This window comes from Leptopilina boulardi, unplaced genomic scaffold (assembly GCF_019393585.1).
Source record: "Leptopilina boulardi isolate dan_hultmark-lab unplaced genomic scaffold, ZJU_Lbou_2.1 LbouV2_214, whole genome shotgun sequence".
In the NCBI taxonomy this organism is placed as follows: Eukaryota; Metazoa; Arthropoda; class Insecta; order Hymenoptera; family Figitidae; genus Leptopilina; species Leptopilina boulardi.
The window spans coordinates 4671799-4699525 of NW_026137768.1; the positions used below are offsets into that span (position 1 = coordinate 4671799).

At 29.6% G+C, this 27727-nt stretch overlaps 2 protein-coding genes across 8 annotated transcripts in view; one reads left to right on the top strand and one right to left on the bottom strand.

Annotated features, from left to right (window-relative positions):
* LOC127279194 (regulating synaptic membrane exocytosis protein 1) overlaps window positions 1-27249 on the top strand; it is an 83554-nt gene extending 56305 nt beyond the window's left edge. For 2 of the 7 annotated variants that reach the window (XM_051301412.1, XM_051301413.1), the window contains exons 13-23: window positions 2490-2602; window positions 2753-2811; window positions 4103-4161; window positions 13573-13751; window positions 14158-14373; window positions 14820-15157; window positions 15770-15949; window positions 22236-22329; window positions 22997-23052; window positions 23381-23488; window positions 24131-27249. In XM_051301412.1, coding sequence (XP_051157369.1) covers window positions 2490-2602; window positions 2753-2811; window positions 4103-4161; window positions 13573-13751; window positions 14158-14373; window positions 14820-15157; window positions 15770-15949; window positions 22236-22329; window positions 22997-23052; window positions 23381-23488; window positions 24131-24429 — 1701 coding nt within the window. In that variant the 3' untranslated portion in view covers window positions 24430-27249. Of the gene's footprint in view, window positions 1-2489; window positions 2603-2752; window positions 2812-4102; window positions 4162-13572; window positions 13752-14157; window positions 14374-14819; window positions 15158-15769; window positions 15950-19064; window positions 19242-19570; window positions 19780-22235; window positions 22330-22996; window positions 23053-23380; window positions 23489-24130 lie in introns of those variants that run through there. The other 5 variants (XR_007842610.1, XR_007842611.1, XR_007842612.1 and 2 more) reach the window with 5 other exon arrangements.
* Window positions 1-27727, bottom strand: part of LOC127279214 (uncharacterized) — a 138271-nt gene that overhangs the window by 73431 nt on the left and 37113 nt on the right. The gene's annotated exons all lie outside the window — the stretch shown is intronic.

Genomic DNA, 27727 nt, shown 5'->3' on the forward strand with positions numbered 1-27727 from the left:
ACTGTAGAAATTCCTACCCACAAAATATAATTTACTTTAATTAAATTATTAATTTACAAAGAATTGTATTAACTTCGCTACATGTCTTTAATGAAATGACATACAATTAAACTTTTGAAAAATGTAAATTTTAAGTCATTCCATTTTATTCCACCTATAGTCGTTGCGGCCTATTTTTAGAAAAATTTGGTATTTTGTATTAATGACTTTTAATATCCGTACAATTTATTTTTGACAATTATTTTATGAAATTTTTATTTATTTACATTGAAATTTAGTTTTTAAGTTGAGTTGAACGGAAAATAGGTTAGTTTGACAGCTTTGGAAATTTTATAAAAAAAAAACAGAAATAATTCAATTAGTAAATTTTTTTTCATTGATATTTGTTTAAAATAGTCTAATTTACCAATGTTAACTGATAATTGTGTAAAAAAGCAAATTTTATTTATATTTTCCAAGAAAGTTTATAAATATTATAAAATTCATTACTACCCAGATAGCACGGAAACTTGCAGCAAGCTTGCGGCAAGTTCACCGTGCAAGCTTGCTGCAAGCTTGTCTGAGCTAGCGAAATGTCCCACCCAGGAAAAGGCTGCTGTAAGCTTTCCAGGAAAGGTTGCTGCAATCTTGCCATGAAAGATTGCTACAAGATTGCTGCAAGCATACTAAGAATGATTGCGGCAAGCTTGCCGTGAAAGATTGCTGTAAGCTTGCTACGTAAAGTTGCAGGAGAATTTCAACAAGCTTCTGGAAAGGTTGCTGCAAGGTTGCTGCAATTTTTAAAAAATACATTTTAAATTTTAAAAAAATTTATTTGTTTTTTTTTTTTAATTTGAAAATCCTTGTGACGTTTATTATTATTAATTATGTCCTGTTTATTTTCATTTGGAAACTTAACGAGAAAATTTTCGAAACAAATTTGAGGGGACTGGGAATTGAACCCGGGTTCGACAGACACTAACCAAAGACCCTAACCGAGAACCTACTCGACCAACTATCAGAGAATAAAAAAATCTTGCTCTTAACTAGTTTTTAACTAGTTTTTTGAAGTGAATAAAAATAAAAAATAGCTCGTTCTCCATCACGAAATTTTGATAAGATGAATGAAGAAGATTTAACTTAAATTTTAAAACCAAAGTGGAATTTTTTCATTAATCGCCTGCGAAAATATAAGTGTTAAAAATCAGATAAAATCCTGAAAAGTTCAACATTCAAGGTAAAATTTCACATATTTCTATATTATAAAAATAAAAAGCCAACATATCATGTGAAGGTACTTGGAAAGTACTTACTGTTAGGTAGTAATGAATTCTATAATATTTATAAACTTTCTTGGATAATATAAATAAAATGTGACAAATTTTGATATTTTACAGGTAAGTTTGAATATTAATTTTCACGTAGTATTTTGACCTTTTTTTAAACAATTATCAATTTTAACATTGGTAAATTATTAGACTATTTTCCACAAATATCAATGAAAAAAAATTTAATAACTAAATTATTTCTGTTCTTTTTTATAAAATTTCCAAAATTGTCAAACTAACCTATTTTCCGTGCAACTCAACTTAAAAACTAAATTTCAACGTAAATAAAAAAAAAATTTCATAAAATAATTGTCAAAAATGAATTGTACGGATATTCAAATTCATTAATACGAAATATAAAATTTTTCTAAAAATAGGCTACAACGACTATAGGTGAAATAAAATGGAATGACTTAAGCATAATTTTTTTCTTTTTATTCAAAAGGGTTGAGAATAAAAAGCTTTATAATTCTTTTATTTTTGTCTTTATTTGATTTCTAGTAAACAATTTTTGACTTTTTTTTAATCCAGATTGTTAATCGTCAGAGAAATGTTTTTTTTTTAGTTTATAGTTATTTGTATGAATTCAACGTGCAAATTCTTTAAAAACTTTACAGCTTCCAATGGTTGCGTGACTCTCATCTAAAAGCGATTCTTCAGAATGAAAAAAGTTTCTCGTTATGCTAAAGTTTTTTGATAAATTTCTCTCTCCACCTTCTTTTCTTGAAAGTATTAATATTGCAATGAGATTTTTCAAGCACAAAAAGTAATGTTATCTTGAAATGATATTATACGAGATACCGTTTAGCTATATGATAAATGAAAGGAAATTCTAATTTAAAATATTTACAACAGAAAATAATAATATATACTTGTAATAATCCAATCATTATTGTTATTATTATTATTATTACTATTATTATTGAAGATGAGAAACCCTATGAAAATACATTACAGCTTAAGTTTATTTGTTGCTCTTATTATTCATGAAAAACAAATACCGAATATGTATATATATAAGGATACAGTCAAAGATATATATTCTTCCCAAGAGCTCGTGATTCTAGAATAAAAGATCCGATCATGATTTCTATTCATATAAGCAACCGTTCTTCAGCAATAGATTTCCCAAGATTGGAAACCGTTCGTTTTCTCAACAACCCCTTGAATTTTACATTTCAGATTCTTGAATGGTCTGGAGTGTCGCTCGTCGATCGAAATTTTAAAGATGTAGCACAAATAATCGACAGAAGCAGTGACATTGCGGAACTTGTTGTGGAACAAGGGACAGACACGTGAGTCCAATAATATGAAATAATTTGTTTATATTTCATTAGAAAACTAAATTTGTTTATCAAATATCAAATTTTTATCATAGAAAATACTTTATTTTTTACACTCTTGAAAAGTTATTTTTTTCCTTTTTTATTAAATTCCCAACACAGTGCAGGAGATTCACTTGATGATGGTGCAAAATCTGCTGGGAATCTTAATTTACAAGCAGGTAAGCATGAAACAATATTGTTGATAGCAAATACACAATATCAACTAAAAATCATAGTTGTTTTTTAAATTCAATATAAAAGTCAAAATGGACCCAGGTGAAACGATTCTACGAAAACTACTCCACGGAAATTCCACACGGAATTCTGTAAAAATTATATATACAGAATTCCGCAAAAATTTCCGCAAAATTTTTGAAAGAAGTTCTTTTGTAATTTTGCGAATTTTTTATAAGAATTACACACATAATCTCTATACAGAATTGCACAAAATTTTTGTTAGAATTTCACAACTGTACACTGAAAAAAATTTAGCCGAAATCCTCAACTGCCTTTAGTTAACTGACTTGAAAGTAGTAAAAGTAACTACTTTTTTGGCTATTTTAACTATGTGCGTGTAGTCAATTTAACTATTTTTTATGGAGTTAAGAATTAGTAGTTAATTGTACTTAACAAAAGTAGTTAAATCAACTTCAAAAATTAGAACAATTACAAAATCTCCATGACCCAACTAAATTCTTAGTTCTTTTAACTACTTTTTAATAGTCCATACAAATTTTTAAATTCAGTTAAGGACCTATTGAACTATGCAGGGTAGTTAAAAAGTAGTCAAATCTACTAGTTTTTTTTATTGAGTGTATTTTTTACTGATTTTTTTGTAAATTTAAAATAACTGCTGGTGGATACACTGAAAAAAATTAGTCGAGAAATTCAACTACCGTTAGTTAGTTGACTGAAAAATAGTAAATTTCTTTTGGAAAAAGTTTTATTGACCTCTCAAATAAGTTCGACTAGATATTAATTAATCTATCATAAATTCTATATTATATCCACCAGGAACATCATCGTCGACTAGTTTTCGTTATAGTAGCAGCAGTTATTTTAAAATCACAAAAAAATCAGCAAAAAATAAAGTTGTGGAATTTTATTGAAAATTTTGTGCAATTCCGTATGGAATTTTTCCAAAAAAATTCGCAAAATTACGAAAGGAATACTTTCAAAATTTTGCGGAATTCCGTATGGAATTTCCGTGGAGTGATTTCCGTAGAATCGTTTCACCTGGGGAAGTAATAGAAAATGAATCAGTTTATAAATTTTGATTATAAAAATTTGTTAAAAAAAAGTCTTTTGTTTTTTTTTATTTTTTGTCACTAGGGAAAGAATGAATATTTCATTGATGTAAATAACTTTCTTTTTTTGTGACTGTAAAAAAAAAAACTCAATCTAGATTAAAATTTAAATTTCTAAGCAGAAAAGGAACCGTGTGTTTTGACAAAGTACGATTTTTTACAGACACAGATACGGATAAAACACCCTCATCGCCAACGCGCCGGAAATTGCCAAAGACGCCGGTATAACGAGTTGATAAATTGAGCCTACACGTGACCTTTCTTTTTCTTCTATCATTGTTTTCTCTTTCTCTTTCACTTCCATTTTCATAAGCTCGCCAAAGTCGTAACGCATTAATTTAATCTAAAAGAATTATATATATATATACACACAGTATAATATTTAGAAACTAATATTAATTTAATATTTTATGTTTGAATCTTGTCGTAAAATAGTGTTTCTTGTCAAACATAATATACATAAAAATAGATTTAAATTATATTTTGTTTCATTAATATGATATATTGAAAAAAAAAACTATTCTTTTTACACGCATTATTTTCAATTATATCACAAATTGAAAATGTTGATTTTGGGATGAAAATCTGGAAAAATTTTCAAACAATAATATATGTGAAAAAAAAAACCGTAAAGAAAAAGATAATAATTAGGCATACACTACTTTGCGACATGCTTCATTAAATTTTGCGAGTATGAATGTGTTATCTGGGCTTTTGCGGCACCGCGAAAACATCAAATAGTCTGTATACGTGTGAAAAATTCAAAAATTATTTGGTTGACTGAACTGTAAATAGAATATTGCACGAACGACCAGTGTGCAAAGTTATTTTATTTATTTATTTTTTTTTTAATTTTTAAAAAACCTTTCACGGGAAAAAAAAATCCACAACAAAGACAGTGGAATTTCAATTATTTTACCTTTAGTTCTGCTTTGTAAGTTAAAATTAAGGTTCGAAGTAAAAAAAAAAAAAAACGCGATTAACATCGAGATAATGATCAAAATAAAATGTGTTTTAGAATAGCAAAATCTCTGAATTAAAAATGGTTTTTTCTTTTACTTAATATACTTCAAGTTTAAACAGAATTTTCTCGACTATTTGTATAGATGCCTTAAGTAAAATAGAATTAAAAGAGATTTTTATTTCAACTATAATGGATTACAATCCTATATTCCTTGAATTAAAGCAGAATGTGTTAAATAAAATAATTTCTAAGGAAAAGCTAGTGCAGACTATATAGTCTATTTGACTGTGATATCCTATATTTTCGGTTAATATCGGAGGGAACGAACGCTTGCGATATATAATATTATATCAACACTTGTAGACATGATCTTGAGAAAAAAAGTATGGTTAAAAGAAAAAATTAATTTTTATTTTGCCTAAAAAAAAAACTTTAAATATCAATGTATAGGAATTGTTAATTAATAACAATGGGGTTATTTACAAAAACTTATATATAATAATTTAATCAGTTTAACTTTAGATGTATCAAAAAATTATTTTTGAAATATATAAATAAGAATTAAAAATCCCAAGATAAGGTATTACTATGTACTATTATTCTGCCTTCCAATATCTAAATTTGAATCATCGAAAAGTTGTTGATTTCCAGCCATATAAATACATATATAGCTATTGTAATTAACGCGGCTATAATTATTATATAATCATCGACTTGTAGTTGACACAAATTTATTTATTTTGGAAGGCAGTATTTTCATCAGGGTCGGCTTTATTTTCAATGTTTTCTCTATATAAACATCAGAATTATTAATATATAGGTATAGAATTAGAAAAAAAAGTTTCTTTCTTTAATTAAAAAAAAATTTCCCCAAGAAATTTTAACAGACAATCAAGAAATGTATAGGCATTAAATGTTTCGTGCTTTTCAGCTTACAAAAAATAAAATATAGTAATTAAAAATAATTGTAATATTTACATGTGTATACAGTTTTTTTGAATAATTGAAAAAAATACTAAAAAAAAGGGTTGATTAAAAAAAAAATGCTCACAAAGTGCGATTTAATGAGAATAAAATAAATAATCATGAGCTGAAACTACTACAAGCCGACCCTGAATTTTATTTTTCTAGAGTGAAAGGCACTTTTGACCCTGACTTATTTTCTTTCAAGTCAAAGGGTTTCTGAAGTGAAAAAGCTTTCGTACAATCAACAGTAGGAGTCCCTCCGCGTATTTCATTTTAAAGACACGTTTCATCCAAGGGACGACAAATCTGTCTCTTTTCATTGAAAAAAAGAGCAGAAAATTGCGCGGTTTTTTAAACTATATCCTGAGCTTTGAAAATTAATTCGTCGTCAATTTGCAAAATACGAATGTATCAGAATTATTCAAATTTATTAAAATTTATGCCAAGTTATATGGAGAATAATTTCTATTTCTTAAAAAATGTTCTTAAAATGTGAAAAAACGTTAACTTCTAATTTTGACTCGTAAGAATTTCATTAGAAAATGAAAATTTCATTCAAAAAGACCTGTATTTACTTCCTCCATTGTAGCGAGTGTAAACTTTTAGATAGTCTTTCTTTCTAATTAAATGTTACTAAAATTATATACATGTAAATTTCATTAAAGATGGTGGGCTTCATAAAAAAAAAAAAAAAAAAAATAATAAAAGTTGTAGAGCTAGAATTAGTTCAACTTGTGGACCAGTATTTAGATTTATTAATTTATGCACAGAAGTTACTCCAAAATTTTAATTGGAAAACTTTGGATTACTGTACATTTTAAAAGTAAAGTCTTTTCTACGACTTATAAAAAAAAAAAAATCAAAACTTAAATGGAAGCTCTTAAATTATATATTTTTTATCGTCTACTATTTATAAATTATTAAATTTAGAAAAAAAAAATTAGAATTTTGTTTTGTAGCAATCAAATTAAATAGATTAGTATTCCCTGATAATCAAGCGTACTTATCGTCTTTTCTCAGTATAGAAGTAAAAAATTTCCGCCATTACATGACTGATACAGTTAATAGTACGCTGTTTATCTGGATTTAGAAAATTTTTCTTTTTATATAAATATTTAAGTGTGCAGTTAAAAAAAAAGTTATTGTTGTTAACTAAAAAAAAAATATGTGCTAATATATACATAGCTGTCTCGAGCATCCTGGTTATTATAAAAAAAAAATTATATTAGAACGAAAAGACTAAAATTTTCTCTTATCGTAAATTATCAAGAGGAAATGCGAGCGTTACAATAAATTTTTATTTTTCTTTCTGAGAATTTTAGTACGCAAGTGTCAGTTGGGGCGAGTCGTGTTTGTATTTAATTTTTCAGTTCTACTCGACTCCAAAAAAAAAAAAATCAAAAATTTTATTCAATCATTAAAAAAATAGCATGATTATCTCCAAACAATGTAGTTTCAGTTTTGAATCCAGTTTCCTTATTTCTGAAGATATATATATGTGCACAGACAAATTGTAAATTATATAATATAAAAAGAATTTTTTCAGTTTTATAAAAACTTTATTAAATTGATATAGACTTAGGTTGCTTGTTAAAATAAAAATTTACTTTATTTGAAATTTTCATTCTTCATAAGGCGTTACGTTCCAATTCCGACGTTTTTAAGCCGTATGTGTATAAAAAAAAAAGTTTTATGAAATTTCGAAACAATAAATAAAATATAATCATTATTATTATTATTATTACATTAACATTCGAAACTTGATAAGAGTTGTAAGAAATGTAATTATTATTTAAGAAACAAGGTAGCCTTAAATTACACGCATAAATATATGAAAAACAATAAATTGGAAGTGTATTCATCACTACACATTTACAACTAATTGCATTATTGTGAAGAAAGTACCCAAAAAAGTGGCAAAAAGAATAGGATGAGAAAAAGAAATTGCAAAAGTTATATCTAAATGAAATTGAAATGAAAATTATTAGAATGTGATCCATTCATTAAATAAAATTTTAAAACATTCAATATATTTCTTTTATAAACCCAACCATTATTATAAATTCCTATATAAACATTTAAAATTTGAATCTGCTTGTTAATTTTCTATTTAAATAATTGTTTTTATCAATTCTCTTGTCATGAATAAAATCTACAATTAAAAAATGATGTTTAGAAATGGAAATAAAGTCTTTTTGCTTTCTGAAAAATACAAATATTGAATAAAAAAAAAAAAAAAAAAAAAAGCACACATGCTTCTCAGAGTCGACAGTTTTCAAATGAAAAAGCGCCTCTGGGAACCAGAAAGCAAAAATCACATATTATAAACTCTCTCTCTCTCTCCCAGCAAAGAGAAATAATTTTACTTAATGAAACTGAATTTCAATTAAAGTTTATTATATAAAATGCATTACAATTCATATGAAATATCAATTAAATTATTAAATTAATTTGAGTAACCTTATTAATAATAATAATAATAATACAGGCCATCTTTTTTGTGTTGTTTCTCGTCAGAACCATTTTCTCCCATCTTGTTTAACTTTTATGAACTTTACACCTTTTTTCTAGATGTTACTTTATTAACTCTTAACACATAATTTGTTTAGAAAAAGTTTCATAAATCCCCCCCCTCCCCCTGACCCAATCCTGATTCACATTTATCGCCCTTTCTTTTTTTTTTTTACTCTCATTTCTACACGCACACGTTCATAGATGTCTCCGTGTCCCGTAATGAAAGCTAAGACGATTGACGAAAAGAAAAACAATGTAAGTTGTCTTGAGAAAAATTTAGCAACCCTCACGCTATACTCACTCCCAACTGGCACGAATTTTTTATAGTACTCTAGCATTTTCTGATTTCTTTTTCTAAATCAGTGAGGTCGTTTCAAGGTTCTAATTAAATTATTATAGTTTTCATAGACAGATCAAGCGCCACTAAATAAAAATAATTTTTATATTTAAATAAATTTCTTTTTAAAAAATATTAAAGTATATTATTTTTAACTATTTTTAACTTATCAATAATTTCCCAGATAGCAGATGAGCTTTCAGCAACCTTGCGTCAAGCTTGCCGCGCAATATTGCCAACCTTGCCGCAAGCTTCAAATGTCCCACCTAACCCAAGCTTGCATGGCAAGCTTACCGAAAGATTGCAGCGTAAAGTTACCGCAAGATTGCAGTGTAAGGTTAACGAAATATTGCAGCGTAAGGTTACCTAAAGATTTCACTGTAAGGTTACTGCAAGATTACTCATTAAGTCTACCGAAAAATTGCCAATGCAAGATTACTTAAGATTGCACAGTAAGATTATCGCAAGATTTCTCAGTAAGCTTGCTCGGTAATCTTGTAGCAAGGTTGGTGCAAGGTTGCCAAATAACGTTGCTTTGAATCAAAAATTTTTTTGTAACGTTTGGTCTAATTTATATAATTTTATTTTATGAATTTTATTATTTAAATTAGACGAAACATTTAAAAAAAATTTAGGTTTAAAGCAAGGTTATTTAGCAACCTTGCACCAACCTTGCTAGAAGCTTACCGTGCAAGCTTACTGAGCAATCTTGCGATAATCTTACTGGGCAATCTTTGCAGTAACTTTACACTGCAATCTTTTGGTAGGCTTACTGTGCAATCTTGCAGTAACCTTACACTGTAATCTTTCGGTAACCTTATGCTGCAATCTTGCACTAACCTTACACTGTAAGCTTTCGGTAACTTTACACTGCAATCTTTCGGTAAGCTTACCATGCAAGCTTGGGTCAGGTGAAACATTTGAAGCTTGCAGTAAGCTTGCGGCAATTTTGCCGTGCAAGATTGGCAATATTGCGCGGCAAGCTTGTCGCAAGGTTGCTGCAAGCTTACCTGCTATCTGGGTGATTTTTAAAGAAGAATATATGGGTAATTGAAATATTTATCATTCGCATCTATCATTCGTTCATATTAAAAAAGCACTTAATAATTTAAAATATTGACAAAAGTGGACAAATGTTGAGATTTATAAATAATAATTCAACAGCTCTCGTGGAATCGCTTAAAAATCGCGTCGCGTGCTAAGTCAAGATTTAGAGGCGTTTGGTCTCGAGGTATCTTTTGTATAACGGAAGAAGAGAAAAAACTATTGCTTTTTTTTAAAAAAAAAGAGTACTCCTTTGTCAATAAAAAACATATTTTACATTCTCCAAATAATGAATTATATCTTCAATTCAATGTGAAATTAAATTACTAAATTACATTCATGTCCCTTTTTTCGACCCAGATTGCAAATTTAAAGTGTACACTTTCACTGCACACTGCATAGAAGTTTCCACTTGAATAAACGCAACTTTCAACTCTTCCAAGTTCTAACAATAGCGCAAAAACCTTGGAGAAAAGAAGAATGTTTGAGCACATGAAGGATCTATGAAGAAGAATCCATACAAGAGATGAAAAACTCTTTCATTGTTTTTATAATGGTTTTCAGCTGAATTATTACACAGTGAAAGAAGAAGAATGTAAAATGCGTTCAAGTTTTTTTTTTCTTTCTTTTTTTATTAAATATAATCTGATAATTCCAGCAAAAGATACCAGGGAATGTTTAATAACTAACATGCTAAGAAGCCTTGACCCGACCTCTCTTGGTTAGAATTTATGCTTGCTGTAGTATTCCTTGGTCTTGGAGGTATAAAAAAAAATTGTCGTATCATGTTTTTTTCTCAGTAAAATATATATTAAAACTATATACACTATCAGAATGCCGCTTGCAAAAGAAAAAAGAACAAAAATTACTCTACAGATGATGTAAAGAAATATATTTACCAAGGCGTCTCTGAAAAGCGGTTTTTAATTGTTTCACATTTTTCAAAAATTGTTTTACTTTTCATGAAAAAAAAAAAAAAAAAAAAAAAAAATTCAAATAGTGTCATTGTCTGAATATCAACTTAATATTAATACTAAAAGAAATATTTTTTTTTCAACACAGACTGATGAGCAATAATATGTATCAAATTGAAGTCTTGACTGAATTGAATGAATGAAATGGATAATCCAAATCCAAACACGACGAAAATACCTCAGAGGCAATTTGCATGAAAATTGTATGGTATTTAACATGCATTATCGATTTCTCAATACCTTTGTTATTACAAAAGATAATTACGATATAAGATGAAGGAAAAAAAGTTATGATATATTTTTTAAATTGTTAATGATTTGCATTTGTTCAGAGATAATTTTTTTTTTTTTTTTGAAAAATTTACGTTAATGAATTTCTTTCAGTGTTCAATATTATCTCAAATGTATATATAATCACCATTTTTAAAAATTATAATCGATTATCATTTTGTATATAATTTTTCATAAGTATTTCGAAATGCATGCTATTTTTAACAAGTCTGTAGACTAAATCAAGATTATTAATTTGTTTTGTTACTTTTGTGTAACATTCCATTTGAGAAGAATATATAAAAATATGAGAGAAGCAGACGCATGGCGCCACCATTGCAGGGTTTCGTCACCTACTAGGGTAACGTTTACTACCATGGAAACGGTTGTCATGCAAACTGTTGCTATGGAAATGGTTGCCATGGAAACTTGCCATGGAAATGGTTGCTATAGAAACTGTTGCCATGAAAAAGGTTGCTATGGAAACTGTTACTATGGTAACGGTTGTCATGGAAATGGTTGCTATGGAAACTGTTGCTATATGGTGACGGTTGTCATGGAAACGGTTGTTGTGGTAACAGTTGCTATGAAGACGGTTGCTATGGAAACTGTTGCTATGGAGACGGTTACTATGGAAACTGTTGCTATGGAAATGGTTGCTATGGAAACTGTTGCCATGGAAACGGTTGCTATGGAAACTGTTGCTATGGTAACGGTTGTCATGAAAATGGTTGCTATAGAAACTGTTGCCATGGAAACGGTTGCTATGGAAACGGTTGTTATGGTAACAGTTGCTATGGAGACGGTTGCTATGGAAACTGTTGCAATGGAGACGGTTACTATAGAAACTGTTGCTATGGAAATGGTTGCCATAGAAACGGTTGCCATGGAAACTTGCCATGGAAATGGTTGCTATGGAAACTGTTGCCATGGAAACGGTTGCTATGGAAACTTGCTATGGTAACGGTTGTCATGAAAATGGTTGCTATGGAAACTGTTGCTATGGTAACGGTTGTCATGGGAACGGTTGTTATGGTAACAGTTGCTATGGAGACGGTTGCTATGGAAACTGTTGCAATGGAGACGGTTACTATAGAAACTGTTGCTATGGAAATGGTTGCCATAGAAACGGTTGCCATGGAAACTTGCCATGGAAATGGTTGCTATGGAAACTGTTGCCATGGAAACGGTTGCTATGGAAACGGTTGCTATGGAAACTGTTGCTATGGTAACGGTTGTCATGGAAACGGTTGTTATGGTAACAGTTGATATGGAGACGGTTGCTATGGAGACAGTTGCTATGGAGACAGTTGCTATGGAAACTGTTGCTATGGAGACGGTTACTATGGAAACTGTTGCTATGGAATCGGTTACCATGGAAACTGTTGTCATGATAACGGTTGCTATGAAAACCGTTATTATAGTAACTGTTACCATGGCAACCATACAAGTGTACGACGGACGGACGGACGCCAAAGCGAAACTATAATGTTTTCGGGCCTGAGCCACGAAACCCTAAAAAATAAGCTTTTAGATATACTGTATTTTAGCATGCTAAACTTTGCATAAATGGTTCAAGACATAGATTTCTTTACTTGTCTTGAGAGCATTATCTGTAAAGTAATTTAGTAACTAATCGTCCTCAGGGCCAATGAAAGTCTCGAAATATATTATATAAAATGCTAACCATATACGTGTGTGCGAACGCGTTCGTGCTAACATTAAAAATAACATTCCAAAACTCGATTATAGAAGACAGAGAAAATTATGAATAAGGATACAAGATTTTTAATAAAAATTTTTAAAGAGAGAAAGAGTGAGAGAAAGAGCGAGAATTGGAGACTCTCAACAGTGTCAAAAGTCAATAAAAGAAAATAAAGAACTGTACGTTTGTAAAATAATGAAAAATTAAGTAGTCGTTGATTCTAAAAGTAGAAAAAGGCCCTGGTAGAAAAAAATGATGGCGCTAGCTAGCACTGTTAGATTACCACCCATGGTGTCTAGTTAGCGCTATGAATTTTTTCTAATAGGGGGTGTGTACAAAACGGGAAAACGAGTCGAATCGTGGAAAATTGACGTTTTGTCTTGAGAGGAACTTATATAATTTCAAACAGAAAAAGTAAAGAAAAGAAAAAATTCTTTTAGTCTTTTATAAATAAGTTTTTTACTTTTTTCTTGTATATACGTATTCAATTAATCGACTCTTTTTCCTGTCAGATATATGCTTTTGCGAATATTGTTTTGCAGAAATAGTTTTCCGAGTTCGTAGGCGAGCAAAGTGTCAACTTTTCTCTTGACTGCTTTGCATGTATAACATCCTGCTTCTCTAACATTATCTCTTTTATAGATATTTATAGAATCGATTAAAGGACACTATCGTTGCAAGGTTCTTAATTAAAAACAGTGCTCCTTTATTCGACATATTCTCTTTATAAATTGTTTATTTGAAAAAGTATAAAAAAATGATCATATATATATATATAAATTGAGAAATTAAAAAAAAATGATTAATTATACTTTTTCACAGTCAGTGGAATTTTGAAGATGACATGTAATTTTTGTAGGAACAAATCGCGAAGGAAAGAGAAGTGAGGGGTCGTGTGCAGATTCACGTTTGGTACGAGGGAGATAGAAAAGAATTGGTGGTTTCTGTTTTGGCAGCTGACAATCTTTGTGCCAGAGAAGACACAGGCCATGGAACAATGCCTGAAGCTTATGCTAAATTATCCTTGGTTCCAGCTTGGTGAGCTTTTTCATAAAAAAATAGTTGAAAAAATAATGTTTGTCATCTTCATTATCATCTTGGTTGTTATTTCTCTGAATGTATATAAAATCGTTCGTTTATTGAAGTTGATCACCATCATCGTGTGTGATTGTCATCGAACAACATCATCTTCATCTTCAATGTTCAATAGTAATTATTGATATTTTGTACTCGCATGACTGAAAAATCATCATCACCACAAATTGAACCCATTATTTTGCATGTAAAATCTAATATATATGTAAAAAATGGCAAAGAATTTTAAGAAAATTAGCAAAAAGTTATTTATTTATATAAATCAATTTTTTAAATTGAATTTATATAAACTAAAGAGGTAAAACTTTTTAACTAAACGTAGAATTAATGTAACTTGATCACATCTCAGTGGGGACCACAGCTCGTTAAAAACAGACATTGCGGAAGCGGAGCACAATCCAATCTGGAACGCAACCTTGAACTTTACGGGAATCTCCGGTGAGAAATTGATGGATCGAACGATCGAGGTTAATCTCTGGGACAGACTTCCAGAAGGAGAGGATGTCTTCCTTGGGGAGTGCACCGTAGACTTGCAAAATGCTTTTGAAACTGATAGAGCTGTTTGGTTAGTGTAATTTTACACAATATTTTTCAACAATTTTTATAATTGAAATAATAAAAAAATTATTTTATAAATAAAAACGAATCTCCCTGATAAGATAAATAATTGCATACAAAAATAAAACATGATGTTGCAGTATATATTGATTAATCGATATTTTCTTGTCACCAAAAATAGGTTAAGAGGATTCGTAATCCTCGTCCTACTTCATCATAATCTAATCAGCTGCAGCAGGCAATTGCTTATTCTGTTGTTGATCTATTAGTTGGGTTCAGTTATTACACTCGATAATCAGAAAATTGATTAATAATTAATTAAGTTAATAGTTAAAAACAGTTTAGACTAATTATTTACCAAATTGGCAACTTTTCAGTCTTTAAACCGTGAAATATCAATTACAATTATATTTCCAAAGTTTAATCTTTTTTTTTTTCAATTATCAATTTTAGGTATCGATTAGAAGATCCGCGAGGAATTCGAATGGGCAATTCACGATCACCACGTGGTTCAATGTATACCGAATTAGTACAAAGATTAATAAGAAGAGAATTGCAACAAAGAAGTTATAGTGACGATACACACAGTGAAAGTGGAAGTCCCGAACCATGTTATCTTCATCCGGATCATGCACTGTATGGAAATTCCAGACGAGGTTCAAGCCAATCAGAACAACTTGAATTTGAACCATACGAACTAAATAAGGATTACAGCCGATCTCTGCCAGGAAGTCGTAGAAGTAGTTTCCAAAGCCAACAAGGAGGAGGAGGAGGTGGAACTGACAGCAAACGTACAAAATTTTAATTCTCTCTAAAATCATTCTTTACATATTATCTCCATTTTTTTTACGACAACTCAATAAATTCAATTTGGCATCTTTTCAGCTATTGAAGAGTCCAACTTTATTGAAAATCTTAAAATAGTTGAGTGAAGGACGAAGAAAGCGACTCCTTCAATTTTCTCCACTTTTACTTGAAAACTTATTTATTTCGCCTTGAGTTCAAATACTATTCTTTTCTCTTTGACAAAAGACTTGAGTCGTAGCTTTAAATCAAAGATTTTTAAATTCGAGTAATAAAAGTAATATACATATTTCAAACAAAACATGACTTTTCAATTCAAAATAAAGAACAATTTTTTTTTTAAAGACTTATAAATCTTAAATTATTTCTGTTGTTTTATATAAACGATAGTTTCGCTTTAAATAAAAGAGAAAATATATTCAAATATTTTAATCTTTTAATGCTTGATAAAGTTGTCAATGTTTATTAACGATCATAAAAAATTTGAGACGTAAAATAAATAAACGTTGAAAAAAATGTTTTTCAAACGAAAAATTTTCTTTAAATATCATTGATTAGGAACGTTGTGAAATAATAATAATAATAAAAATAATTTGTAGGAGGAAGTATTGGAGATTCAGACATGCCAGTTTACTATAATAGAGAACGTCGTCGCAGTTCAGTAGCTCGTTATGCTCGAGATCCTAAGGAAATCCTCGAAGGGCTGAAATCTTTACAATCTGGCAAAAGTGAGTTGGGAAGGACGTTGAGTCTCACCGCGGACAAGAGACGAAGCAGCAGTGAGTAATTTCATATCATAGCTTCATTTGACATCATTGTACTAATCTTCGTCCTAACTTGAATCCATCTCTCCATTGCTCCTTCTTCTATACTCCAATCAACGATTTATCAGCCACGCATATAATTGTTTCTCACAAAAGCATCCTTGCCTGGTCGCCTAACGATCTAAAAACGTTTGTGTCACGATATATATATATTATTCAGTATTGAAGCATTGCTTGCATCTCACACTTTTTCACTCTCTTTCTCTCTCTCTCAATGTGTATTCGTCTTATGTCTCTCGTCCTCGTCTATAATAACTTCTTTTTAAATTTCTCTCTTCCATTCTTTTTTCATAAAAATCCTGTATTTGTTTTTTATTTTTCATTTGTATGTGTATGCCATTTGCGCGCTTTGACCGAGCGAACGTCAGTATTTTAAACATCAATAAATTACAATAATAAAACAACAGGCGTTGTATTGAATAAAAATGATGATTAATTTTTTTTTTGGGGGGGTAATTTTTGGACCATATCACGACCAGGATCGATGCATCATTTCTTTTCATATGTTGCTATAAGTGTTATTCATTCTCGTTAAAATATTTTTGTGTCAAAAGCTAGCGAGCTTCTTTGATATATACCTGTTTGAATAACTATATTCTCTGATTGTCATTTTCATTGAAAATATATATAATACATGCCAAAATTGCATATAATCAATAAGATGATGAATATTTAGATAAAAGTTATATATATATGGCATAGCACGCTTTTGCACATTTGATCGTGCACGTGAGACACTGATGCTATCGAGTCATCATCCTGGTCGAACCTCGTCAGGCATATTAACGTACATTACGTTGACGTATACCATTCGTTCTATTCTCTGTCTCTTTTGCTATCTCTATTCCTCATGTGCGTCCACAAGCATCCAAACTTCCGGCAAAGCTATCCATCATTCATATGATAAGCAATAACCAATAACATTTCAGAGGGCAAATTTTATCAATAAACTAAAAATACTCGACGTTTTTATTCGATTAGTTATTAATTTCCATTATATCTACGCTAAGAAAAATATTTTTACAATTGAGTCATGAATTTTGTCAAAATTTCTGACACACAATAATTTTATACCTTTTAAAAATGGTTCATTTAGAGACAAAACTTTTCGATTTAGGGGTACATTAAAGGACCCCGCATTTTTTCCACAGAAATTGGCTTTTTCTGAAACTCTGCAATTTTGTAATTTAAGCCATCCTGAACAAAAAATGTTAATGACAAAATTCAAAATAATGGACAGTTTTTGAACTGCAGTAGCTTAAAGTTGAAAAATAATAAATAATGTTTTTGTAAATGTTCTGTTCTTAAAAATCAATCAAAATCACTCAAAATCTGTTAATCGGAGGTTTTTAGGGTCACTGATCACGAATATCAGGTCAGAATTTCAGAATTCAAAATGGCGGATCCAATATGGTAGACGAGTTTTGGAAGACTCACTTAAATTAACTCAAAATCTGTTACATAAGGGTTTTTGGGGTTTCTGATTACGAATCTGAATTTGAATTTTGAAATACTGGGATTCTGACTTCACATTCGTAATCAGCGACCCTAAAAACCCCTAAGTAACAGATTCTGAGTGAATTCGAGTGATTTTTCCAAAAGTCGTCCGCCATATTGAATCCGCCATTTTGAATTCTGAAATGCTGACCTCATATTCGTGATCAGTGACCCCAAAAACCTCCGATTAACAGATTTTGAGTGATTTTGATTGATTTTTAAGAACAGAACATTCACAAAAACATTACACAACCACACAAAAAAAAATTTTTGATCTGGGGGTCTGACTATGCCTACTTTATGTTTTTTGGGTCGCTGAATCCGAATTCGAGGTCCGTTTTACCCCATCAGATCAGGATTTTGAGATAACTTCAAAAAACCAATATGGCGGACACTTTTTCGAAAAATTCATCGGAATCGCCTGAAACTCGTTACTCGGGGGTTTTCGGAGTCGCTGATTACGAATTTGAAATAAGTTTTCAAAAATTCAAGATGGCGGATCCAAGATGGTGGACATTTTTTCGAAAAATGCCGTCATGGCAGATACAGTTAAGAAATTTGTAACGATGCCATCTTGAATTTTTGAAAACTGACTTCAAATTCGTAATCAGCGACTCCGAAAACCCCGGAGTAACGAGTTTCAAGCAATTCCGATGAATTTTTCGAAAAAGTGTCCGCCATTTTAAATTTTGAAAAACTGACATCAGATTCGTGATCAGCGACCCCAAAAACCCCCGAGTAACGAGTTTCAGGTAAATCCGATGAATTTTTCGAAAAAGTGTCCGTCATATTGGTTTTTTGAGGTTATCTCAAAATCCTGATCTGATGGGGTAAAACGGACCTCGAATTCGGATTTAGCGACCCAAAAATCATAAAGTAGGCATAGTCAGACCCCCAGATCAAAACTTTTTTTTTTTGTACGGCTGTGTTATTTATTATTTTTCAACTTTGAGCTACTGTAGCTGAAAAACTGTCCATTATTATGAATTTTGTCATTAACATTTTTTGTTCAGCAGGCCTTAAACTACAAAACTGCAGAGTTTCAGAAAAAGCATATTTCTGTACAAAAAAAGTGCGAGGTCATAAAATATTCACATAACGAAAAAAAAAATGGTTTTTCCTTCTAAATATTTATACAGCAAATATGAATGTGTGGAAAGTATTTAACCGGAAGTGCATTTCAAGTGTACGCGCATTTGCCTGAAGTCTGCATACACACATGTTTTTATATTTATTTGTTCTGCAAGCAACAAGAACAACACAAATATAAGAAAAATCAATAACAAAAACAAGAAAATTGGCGATCCTTATATAATCTCGATTTCTGGCTGGCCACACATTATATAAATTTTTCTCTCTGTGCGTCGTTGTGAGCTTTGTCGTGTAATAACAGCAGGTATACTTTTGTCAAAAAGTGAAAAGTTATATTTTCATATTTGTTTATCCATTATGAATTTTTTTTTTGTTCTCTCTTTTCCAAAAATGCAAATAAACGCCCGTTTAACTGCCCGTTCGCTCGGTCGAAATGCAATTCGATCGACCATCGACCACCACACCGTCACCAACAAAATAGCGGACCATCGTGTCCTGGCGCGATCAGGAGAGTCCGTTGTCCCAACAGTTCTTGTGTGGCAGTGCGAACCTGTGTCTCCGAGGACCGCTAAATCGGCCTCCTTCCCTCTACCACACGCCACACCACCCCGATAGATTACATTGGCAAGCCACTGTCAACCACCGTTTCCGGCCTCTGGTAAGATTTATTACTCCTTTTGCACTTTTCAAACTTGCTCCTTTTTCTTTTGTTATAACAAAAGTATATAATATAGTTTCTTATTTATTTTTTTTTTATTATCAAATCTGCACGAAACCTCCAACTGGCGCTTCAAACAATTTTCGTTTCTTATTTAAAAATAAGGGGTTAAAAAAAATTATATCGATTTCATGCATTGAGTTTGCAATTATTGTCTGCTTCATAGATTTATATATATATAATAAACTGGTTAAATCTATATATATGTTGCATAACGATTATTTATTACTAAATATAATTTAAATTTAAATCTATATTATTTCCAATAGGGGTGAATATTCGAGTCAAGAGTCGTAATAGTTCTATTGATTTTCGCAAGTTATTCTGAAGTGCCTTTTTTCACCTATTGGAGTTTATGCATCTTAGAGCAATAGAACTGCATTCGCTTATCTTGCTCTTGCTAATATTAAACCTCGCCAGTAGGCTACCACAGACGTTGTTTACGCCACTTTTGCTGCCTGTGGTAACTTGGGAAAGAGTAAGTTATTCGTAATTTTAAAAAGACGAACAAATTTGAAAAAAAAATTATCTAGTACATTTATTTTAATAAATCAAAGCGTATGTATTTTCTAAGGGACTATTCAATAAGTATTACGTAAGCTTCTATCTTTTATTCTTACAATAATACTGCATTAAAAAAATATTTTTTATTAACAAAATAAATATTATAAACAAATTAAGTTAAAAAAGCGTTTTTTTACAATAAATGCACGGAAAAATAGATTTACCTGGATTCAGCGAAACGTTTCACTATAGTAGGAAAAATTTTACTTGTTTTAGTTCTATCTTTCGCTATTCTAGTGAAATCTTTCAGGTACATTTTTTTCTTTGTGTAATTTTGACTAAACAACAATACGATATAAACTTGTTAACTTGGGAGTTTTTTGGGGTCGCTGATAACGAATATGATGTTGGATTTTCAAAATTTAAAATGGCAGATGCAACAAAAGATAATAAATAATTGATCCGCGTGATAAACTTTAGGTAATTAATTTGTTAGCCATTTTGGATCCGCCATTTTGAATTTTAAAAAACTGACATCGGATTCGTAATCAGCGACCCCGAAAAACCCCGAGTAATCAGTTTCGAGCGGATTTGATCAATTAAAAAAAAAATTGTCCGCCATATTGGATCCGACATTTTGAATTTTGAAAATTTGAAAAATATGACTTCGGATTCATAATCAAAAAAAAAAACTTTTAAAAAATGCTCACATAATACTTGAACAGCCCCTAAGTATATATATATATAAATATTTGAAATATATTTATTCTTAGATATACAAATTGTACCTATATTAATCCTATAAATAAATATTTTAATTATACCGCTTCTCTATTAACAGAGAACAGTAAGCAAACTAATAAAAACTTTTTAATAAACGTATATAATATCTTTTATTACAACTTCAGAAAATTTTTCGTAAATTATACTTTTTCCAGAAAGAGTTTTAATATATGTTTAATTAAATTTTTGAAAAACCGTTTTTTCCTTACTAAAAAATTGTCATTCACTTTTTAAACTTTTCATAAACTCGCGTGTACCATAATTTAATATACCTGATGTGCGACGAATCGAAAATGCTGACCAATGAAGTGAAAATGTCAATATCGCGACAAACGTTTGTTAAATATTTCATTTCGCGTGAATAAATCATATACATATGTTGTATAGACAAAAAGTATGTAATAATAAAAAATATTATATTGAGATTCAAATTCGTTCGTTACGCTTGATATCTAAAATATATATAAATTTCTTGACTCTCTCTGCTAATCTATTTACAATCTACACTGACGAAAATTTGGACCTTTTTTTCTAAAGTAGTTGAAAAAAATTATTAAAAAAAAAATCCTCAAAACTTGTGTATATTTCTTGCAATTATTAATTATAATTATATATTTTTCAAAAAGTTAATTTTTTTCAACCTTTTTTAAACTATACTTCACATCGTTGAAAATTTTCACAAATTTTTGTTAGTGTACAAAAATAGTTTTCAGTGTAATAAATAAAATAAAACTCTATATGTTTTTGTATTTATTATTCTGTTGAAATATAATGTAAAAGTTTATTTTGCTTATTTGATGTGAAAAGTATATAATTAAGTAAAATAGTGAAATGTTATAGTGCGCTGATAATTAGTTAAGTCAATAAGTAGTTAAATAGATCATTTGAAATGTTTTTAGAAGTATATGTAGTTTCTTAGTAGATATTTCAAATTTTTTTTTGATATTTTTAGATTCTGTAAAGCTTTACTCTCTTTCTTCTAACTTTTAATCCTTTCAAACTTTTAATCCCTCGTCTATCCTATCCTATTCTGTAAAATCTACTTTAAATTTACCTGTGATATTAATTATTATTGTATTGAGAATTTATGTAGATTAAGCGCTTTTTATAGAAATGTAAACAGTTTTAAGGTAATTTACTTTGTGCCAAGTGTTTGTATTTAGAAAATAAAAAAAAATTAACTCCACTGGTTTATTTAGAAGTCTGAGCTAAATTATAATTCGTTTTTTGCTTTGAAAATATTAAAAATTCAGCATTTTTTGATTTTTCATTGTATATTTTAAGTAACTTTTTTAAAAAGTAAAAAAAATTTACTTGAACAAACAAAATTTACATTTTATATTCAGCAATATTATTTCATAATACTTGAGATAAATTCAATGATTTGTCTTTTTTAAAAAAAAGTCAGATATTATTTTAGGTATTTCTTCATTTAGATTACACTGCTGGAATATTTCTGGTAAATAAATAATTAAGAATTTACACTCTAGAAATAGTGTGAGGAAAATGATTTATTTATAGCGAACGAGAGTTTTGAGATCTTGGGAGCTATTTTAAATAAAAAGAGATGAAGAAAAAACTGGTGAAATTTCTTTACCTTTCGCATTTGAATGATTTTTATTAATAAATTTACTCAATAAATCGCAGGGTCTGGGCGGGGTGAGCGCAAAGAAAGTGTCGTGGAACTGCCAGAAAAGCTGTTTGACCTTAACTATGATTCTGATGATGATGAACGATGGAGGTAAATTTTAAAAAAATAAAAATATTATATTTTTTATAACTCTATAACTGTCACACAGAAACAAACTGAACTCAAAATGAGTCGCATATCAGTCTCATTTTGAAGTGCAACAAAAATGATACCCCTTCGACTCATTCTGTGTTTTTGGTGAAATGTTTTAAATTGAACCCGGTCAGGTTCATTTTCAGTTCGAGATTAATGTTAGGTTAGAAATACTATTGACGTAATTGACGGAGCCATTAAAAAATTCGAGATTAATTAAAAATAATTTATAAATACAACACTTTGAAATGTTTTCCTGTTCCCTCATATATTTTTCCCAATTATTCATTATCTAGTATGAAACACTTGCTTTTATAGCCACTAAATCCAATACGACGCACTAATCACATTTAACGAATTTCTTCTTCATTCATTTTTTTTCTCTTTTTAATATTTTATATAATTTACAAGATTCTGCAGTACTACCAATATGAAAATGTCACAATGTAGAACATAACTTATATTTTTACTCATTTTGATGCAGCAAAAATGAGTTCAGATTTTTTCTGTGTAGTTATGTAAGCATTTGTTTATAAAAATTTTTATAAAGAAAAAAAAATTTGACCCTTATAGAGTTACAGTAAATAAATATGTTGTAAAAATTTTGTTTTTTCAAAAATTATAGAAACAGTGGGAAATTAGGACCAGGGCAAGTAGCACCAAAAGGAGGAAGACTGTCCGGTAATGTTTCTTTTAAAGATATTTTTTAAAGTTATTTCTAAAAAAAATTTCTTTATTTTTAAAGTATCTTATTTAAAAGAGTTTTCAAATGTCTTAAAATAAAAAAAAAAGATTGATAAACGAAGTGTAATTTTAAAATGAAGATATTTCTGTTCGCTTCCGAGCGATTATTTCCGGTCAAAGTATCGGTTTTCATTGAAAAATAACACAATCCGTATACTCTCGTCCAGATGTGAAAAGGCCAAGGCTAGGTCAAGTCCTATAACATACCCACATATATGTACATAAGGTAAAGTAGCTTCCCTTTTCTGAAGATATTTATTTACAGCAACTCAAAACGGAGAGTTACAGCTGGCCGTCTTCCTCAGCAGAGGCAATTTGGAGGTGGAAGTCATTTGTGCGAGAGGAATTTGTCCGGAGGATGGAGAAGTGCCGTGTAGGTTGAAAACTTTTAATAAAGTCTGAAATATGTGAAAAACAGTTTAGATAGTAGAAAATTGCTACCGTACACTGAAAAAAATATGCTATTAAATCAACAGCATTTCTGCCAAAGGTATAAAAATTATTGATTCAAAAACATATGCTATAAAATTTGTAAAATATTTTATAGATTCTTTAGCATATGTTTTTGAATCAATAATTTTTATTCCCTTTGGCAGAAATGCTATTGATTCAATAGCATATTTTTCTCAGTGATAATAAATGTTACACAACTTTCGGTACTAAATTCTGCAAAATTTGGTGAATATTATAGTTTAGTGGTATTTTCAAGACTATTTGCTACTAAATTTTTCCTTGATTCAATGTCTCAATAAATTCCCAATCTTTTTTTTCCATTATTATCTGCAATTATTGTCAATTCTGGAAAATTCACTGCCTCGTAGTCTCATAAATCGTTTTAACGGCAGCAATTAATCTGTAGATAGAATGTTGAACAAAGGACATTTATTATTGAAATTGTTTTAACAAAGAAATCTGACAAATTGTAATCAATCATTAGTTTTCTTATAGAAATTTTAGACTTATTTTTTTCTCTCACAATAAAAAAACGGTCAATAATATTGAATACGTGTTTCAGATACGTATATAAAGACCTTCCTTTGCGATGAAGGTAGAAAGCTTCAGAAACGCAAAACTCGAGTTCAGCACTCGCGCAATCCACAATATCGTGAAACAATAAAATATTCCCGCTGCGATGCATTTGGAAGAATTCTCTTGGTGATGCTTTGGGAGAAGAAACAAGGATTTGGCAAAAATCAAGGATTAGGAGAAGCTGAAATCTGCTTGGACAATCTTCCTCTCACTGAACTATCCGTTGGCTGGTATATCCTCTTTCCAATTCATAATCCTGGCACCCAGAATATTGATTCTCCATGATTGAAGGAAAAATGGGCTCTCAAACCTGCTGAACTCGACTTCAGACTCAGCTTATTGCTGAGAAATGATGCCGAGGACACTGTCAAGATTATCTTTTGATAGGAGTCAATCCAATAACACCATTTTCGCGCAATTTTTCATTTTATCATCAGCAAAACATTGTTATTTCACATTATAATTACACGTTTAATGGCAAATGTTAAAGAAAATCGATTTAATACGATATGAAGAAAAAAATTTAATCCAATTAATCGAGATTTAGACAATCAATATGATATGGATAAATTTATTGCAAATTGGCAAAAATTCCCTAGAGTTTGTAGAAAATAGAATTAGATATAATATATAAAATATATCTTATTGAATTGAAATGACAAAAGAAATGAATGGTAATACAAGAGAGATGATTATTTTTTTTTTCGCACTTTAACAAGGGTGAGAAATCGAGAGAAATTTATAAAGAGCCAATCTTGGCAGAAGCAACGAGGGTCCATTTTTTCCAGCATCGAATCGATATTTAAGGCGAGAATCGTTTAGAAAAAAAAAGCGAGAATCAATTTGATATCTGCAAAATATTGTACTGGTTGATCCAGATAGTGGTTCAATTGAATCTCGCTAAAATCCGGAAACGAAAAGTTAAGTTGAAAAGTTGGAAAATTATACGTATTATACATAATTATATAATCGAAATATTTTCAAGACTTTATAAAAAAAAAAGTTTTATCCAATTTTCGAATCAGAAATTTTAAATAATTTTTAAATTTAAATAAAAAAAAAAGGGAGGCTAAAATTTTAAGTCAATTTCAAATTTGACTGTAAATATAATAAAATAAAATTTTTAATCAAAAAAGTTTTGAAAATATTTCCAAAACTTAATGGTAATGTTTCAATATATTTAAGTAGACGCTCCATCGCTCGCTGGTCGAGTCAAATTTTTAAGGAGTACAATTAGGGTCAAAAATAAATTGATGGCCAATTATTGAAAAAAAAATACATATATAGAAAACAATCGATGTTTAGGAATCGCACAATTTTTGTAGTGTGTAGACTGATGAAAAGCGGATTCCTCGGTGAGCTGTTATATTATATTAAAATGTAATTGCAGTTCTGGATTCGACTGTGTTATGTGAATGTCATGTTTTCTATGCTATATGCTATCTCCCCTTTTATCCATTTTTTACTCTTTCATACAAGTACTTCACTAAGAAATTTTATTCGACTATAAAAAAAAAAAAATGACTTTCCTATCATAAACAATTTCTCTATAGATATATTTAAAAAATAAAAAAATATATATACATATATTGACTTTTCTACAAAAATCTGATCTCAAATTCGACAAAAAACTGTTCCGAGTATTTAATAGGAATAGTGTTTAATCTATAAATGGAATCGGTTTCTAATTTTTTTTAAATTTTATTTTTGAAACAAAGAAAGATTTGCGCTCATCCCGCCTATAATATATAAAATAAGGTATGAAATCGAGTGTAATGTTAGTGCAATACTCAATAATAGTAGTAATGATATCAATAGCAATAGAAAACAAAAAAAAAAAGTACGTAATAATGCAAGGAAAGTAATGGAGTATTTGTCGAAAAAAAAAATTGAACGATGTTAATGATTTCACGAAATAGTGAAATTAAAAGAAAGTAAATACTAGATACAATACTTTCCATTCTTTCTTCATTTGTGTTAACACGTTGAAAAAACATTTTCTAAACGATACAATAAAAAATATTTTAATTATATTAAAATCGGAAAAGCGATATTTTAATAGATTTAACTCTGAAACTGTTTAGGAAATTCGATTTTAATGAATTCTAAACATAAAAAAAATAACGGCCTATAAAGCATATATATTACAAAAAAAAAACTGATTGTTGCTCCTCTCCAACGAATGCAGGCGCTTTTCAAATATCTTATTCTTCTATAAATATTTCTAAAAAAAAAAAAAAAAAACACTCTCTTTAATACCTCTAATGAGTTGAGTTGTAAACAATTTCTAAAAACGTTCAAGTTCTAAGCTTAATATAAAAAGTGCTTCCTCTCTTACTATTTATACTGTTACTATTATCTTCTACTTCCTAAAAAATAAAATTTCATCATCATTTGCATTATATTCTATTAAATATAATAAAAAATTTCCCTGAGACGCGGAAGTCTTCGAACGATATGAAAGCTTTTTTAAAATGATAAATATAAATTTGATATTGAACAATTTACAATATTGAAAATTTAATTTTTCTTTTCTCATCACTAATATTTCTTTCAAGACAAAAATGGTTGTGACGATAATACTCAACAGGTGTTCGCGTTCGTGGAGGGAAAATATCAACTTTTTAACACTCTTAATTTAAATAAGAAAAAAATTCAGCGAAATTTCACTGGATTCAAATTAAGAGAATATTAAATGCAAAAAAAAAACCGACATTTTCTATATACACAAAAATGGCCTACGCTATCATGACGTTTGACAATCGATCTATTAGACGCTTTAAAAAAAAAAGAAAAAAAAAACCTACTGAGGTTAAACAGTAAAAGCGTACATTATAAATATTGGATATAGAAACATAAATGAATATATATATATACTGTACTAATTAGTTAAGAAAAAAAAATTACGCTCTGTATAAAATAGAAGCGATCGACAAAATTCTTTATGAACGAAATTTTTAGAATATTCTCTTAAAAATGACAAGAAATGTGATAAAAAAAAAAAAAATTATTCTAAATTCTCATTTTTGAAGTTTTTGGTATTTTCTATTTGATTATTTATATTATTTAGATAAATTTTTTATTATTTTTTAATTTATTTCATGCTTGCCGTGCAATATTGCCAACCTTGCAAGGCAAACTTACCGCAAGCTTGTATGGTAAGCTTACCAAAGGATTGCAGTGTTAGGTTACTGCAACATTGCACAATAAGATTATCGTAAGATTGCTCAGTAAGCTTGCACGGTAAGCTTGTTGCAAGGTTGGTGCAACGTTGCCAAATAACCTTGCTTTGAACTTCAAAAAACTTTTTTCTAATGTTTCGTCTAATTTATATAATTACAAAAATTTTATTATCTAAATTAGACGAAACATTTAAAAAAAAAATTGTTAGGTTTAAAGCAAGGTTATTTGGCAAACTTGCACCAATATTGCAACAAGCTTACCGTACAATATTACTGAGCAATCTTTCAGTAACCTTGCACTGCAATTTTTCGGTAAGCTTACCATGCAATCTTGTGTCAGGTGGGACATTTGAAGCTTGGGGCAATTTTGCCGTGCAAGGTTGGCAATATTACTCGGCAAG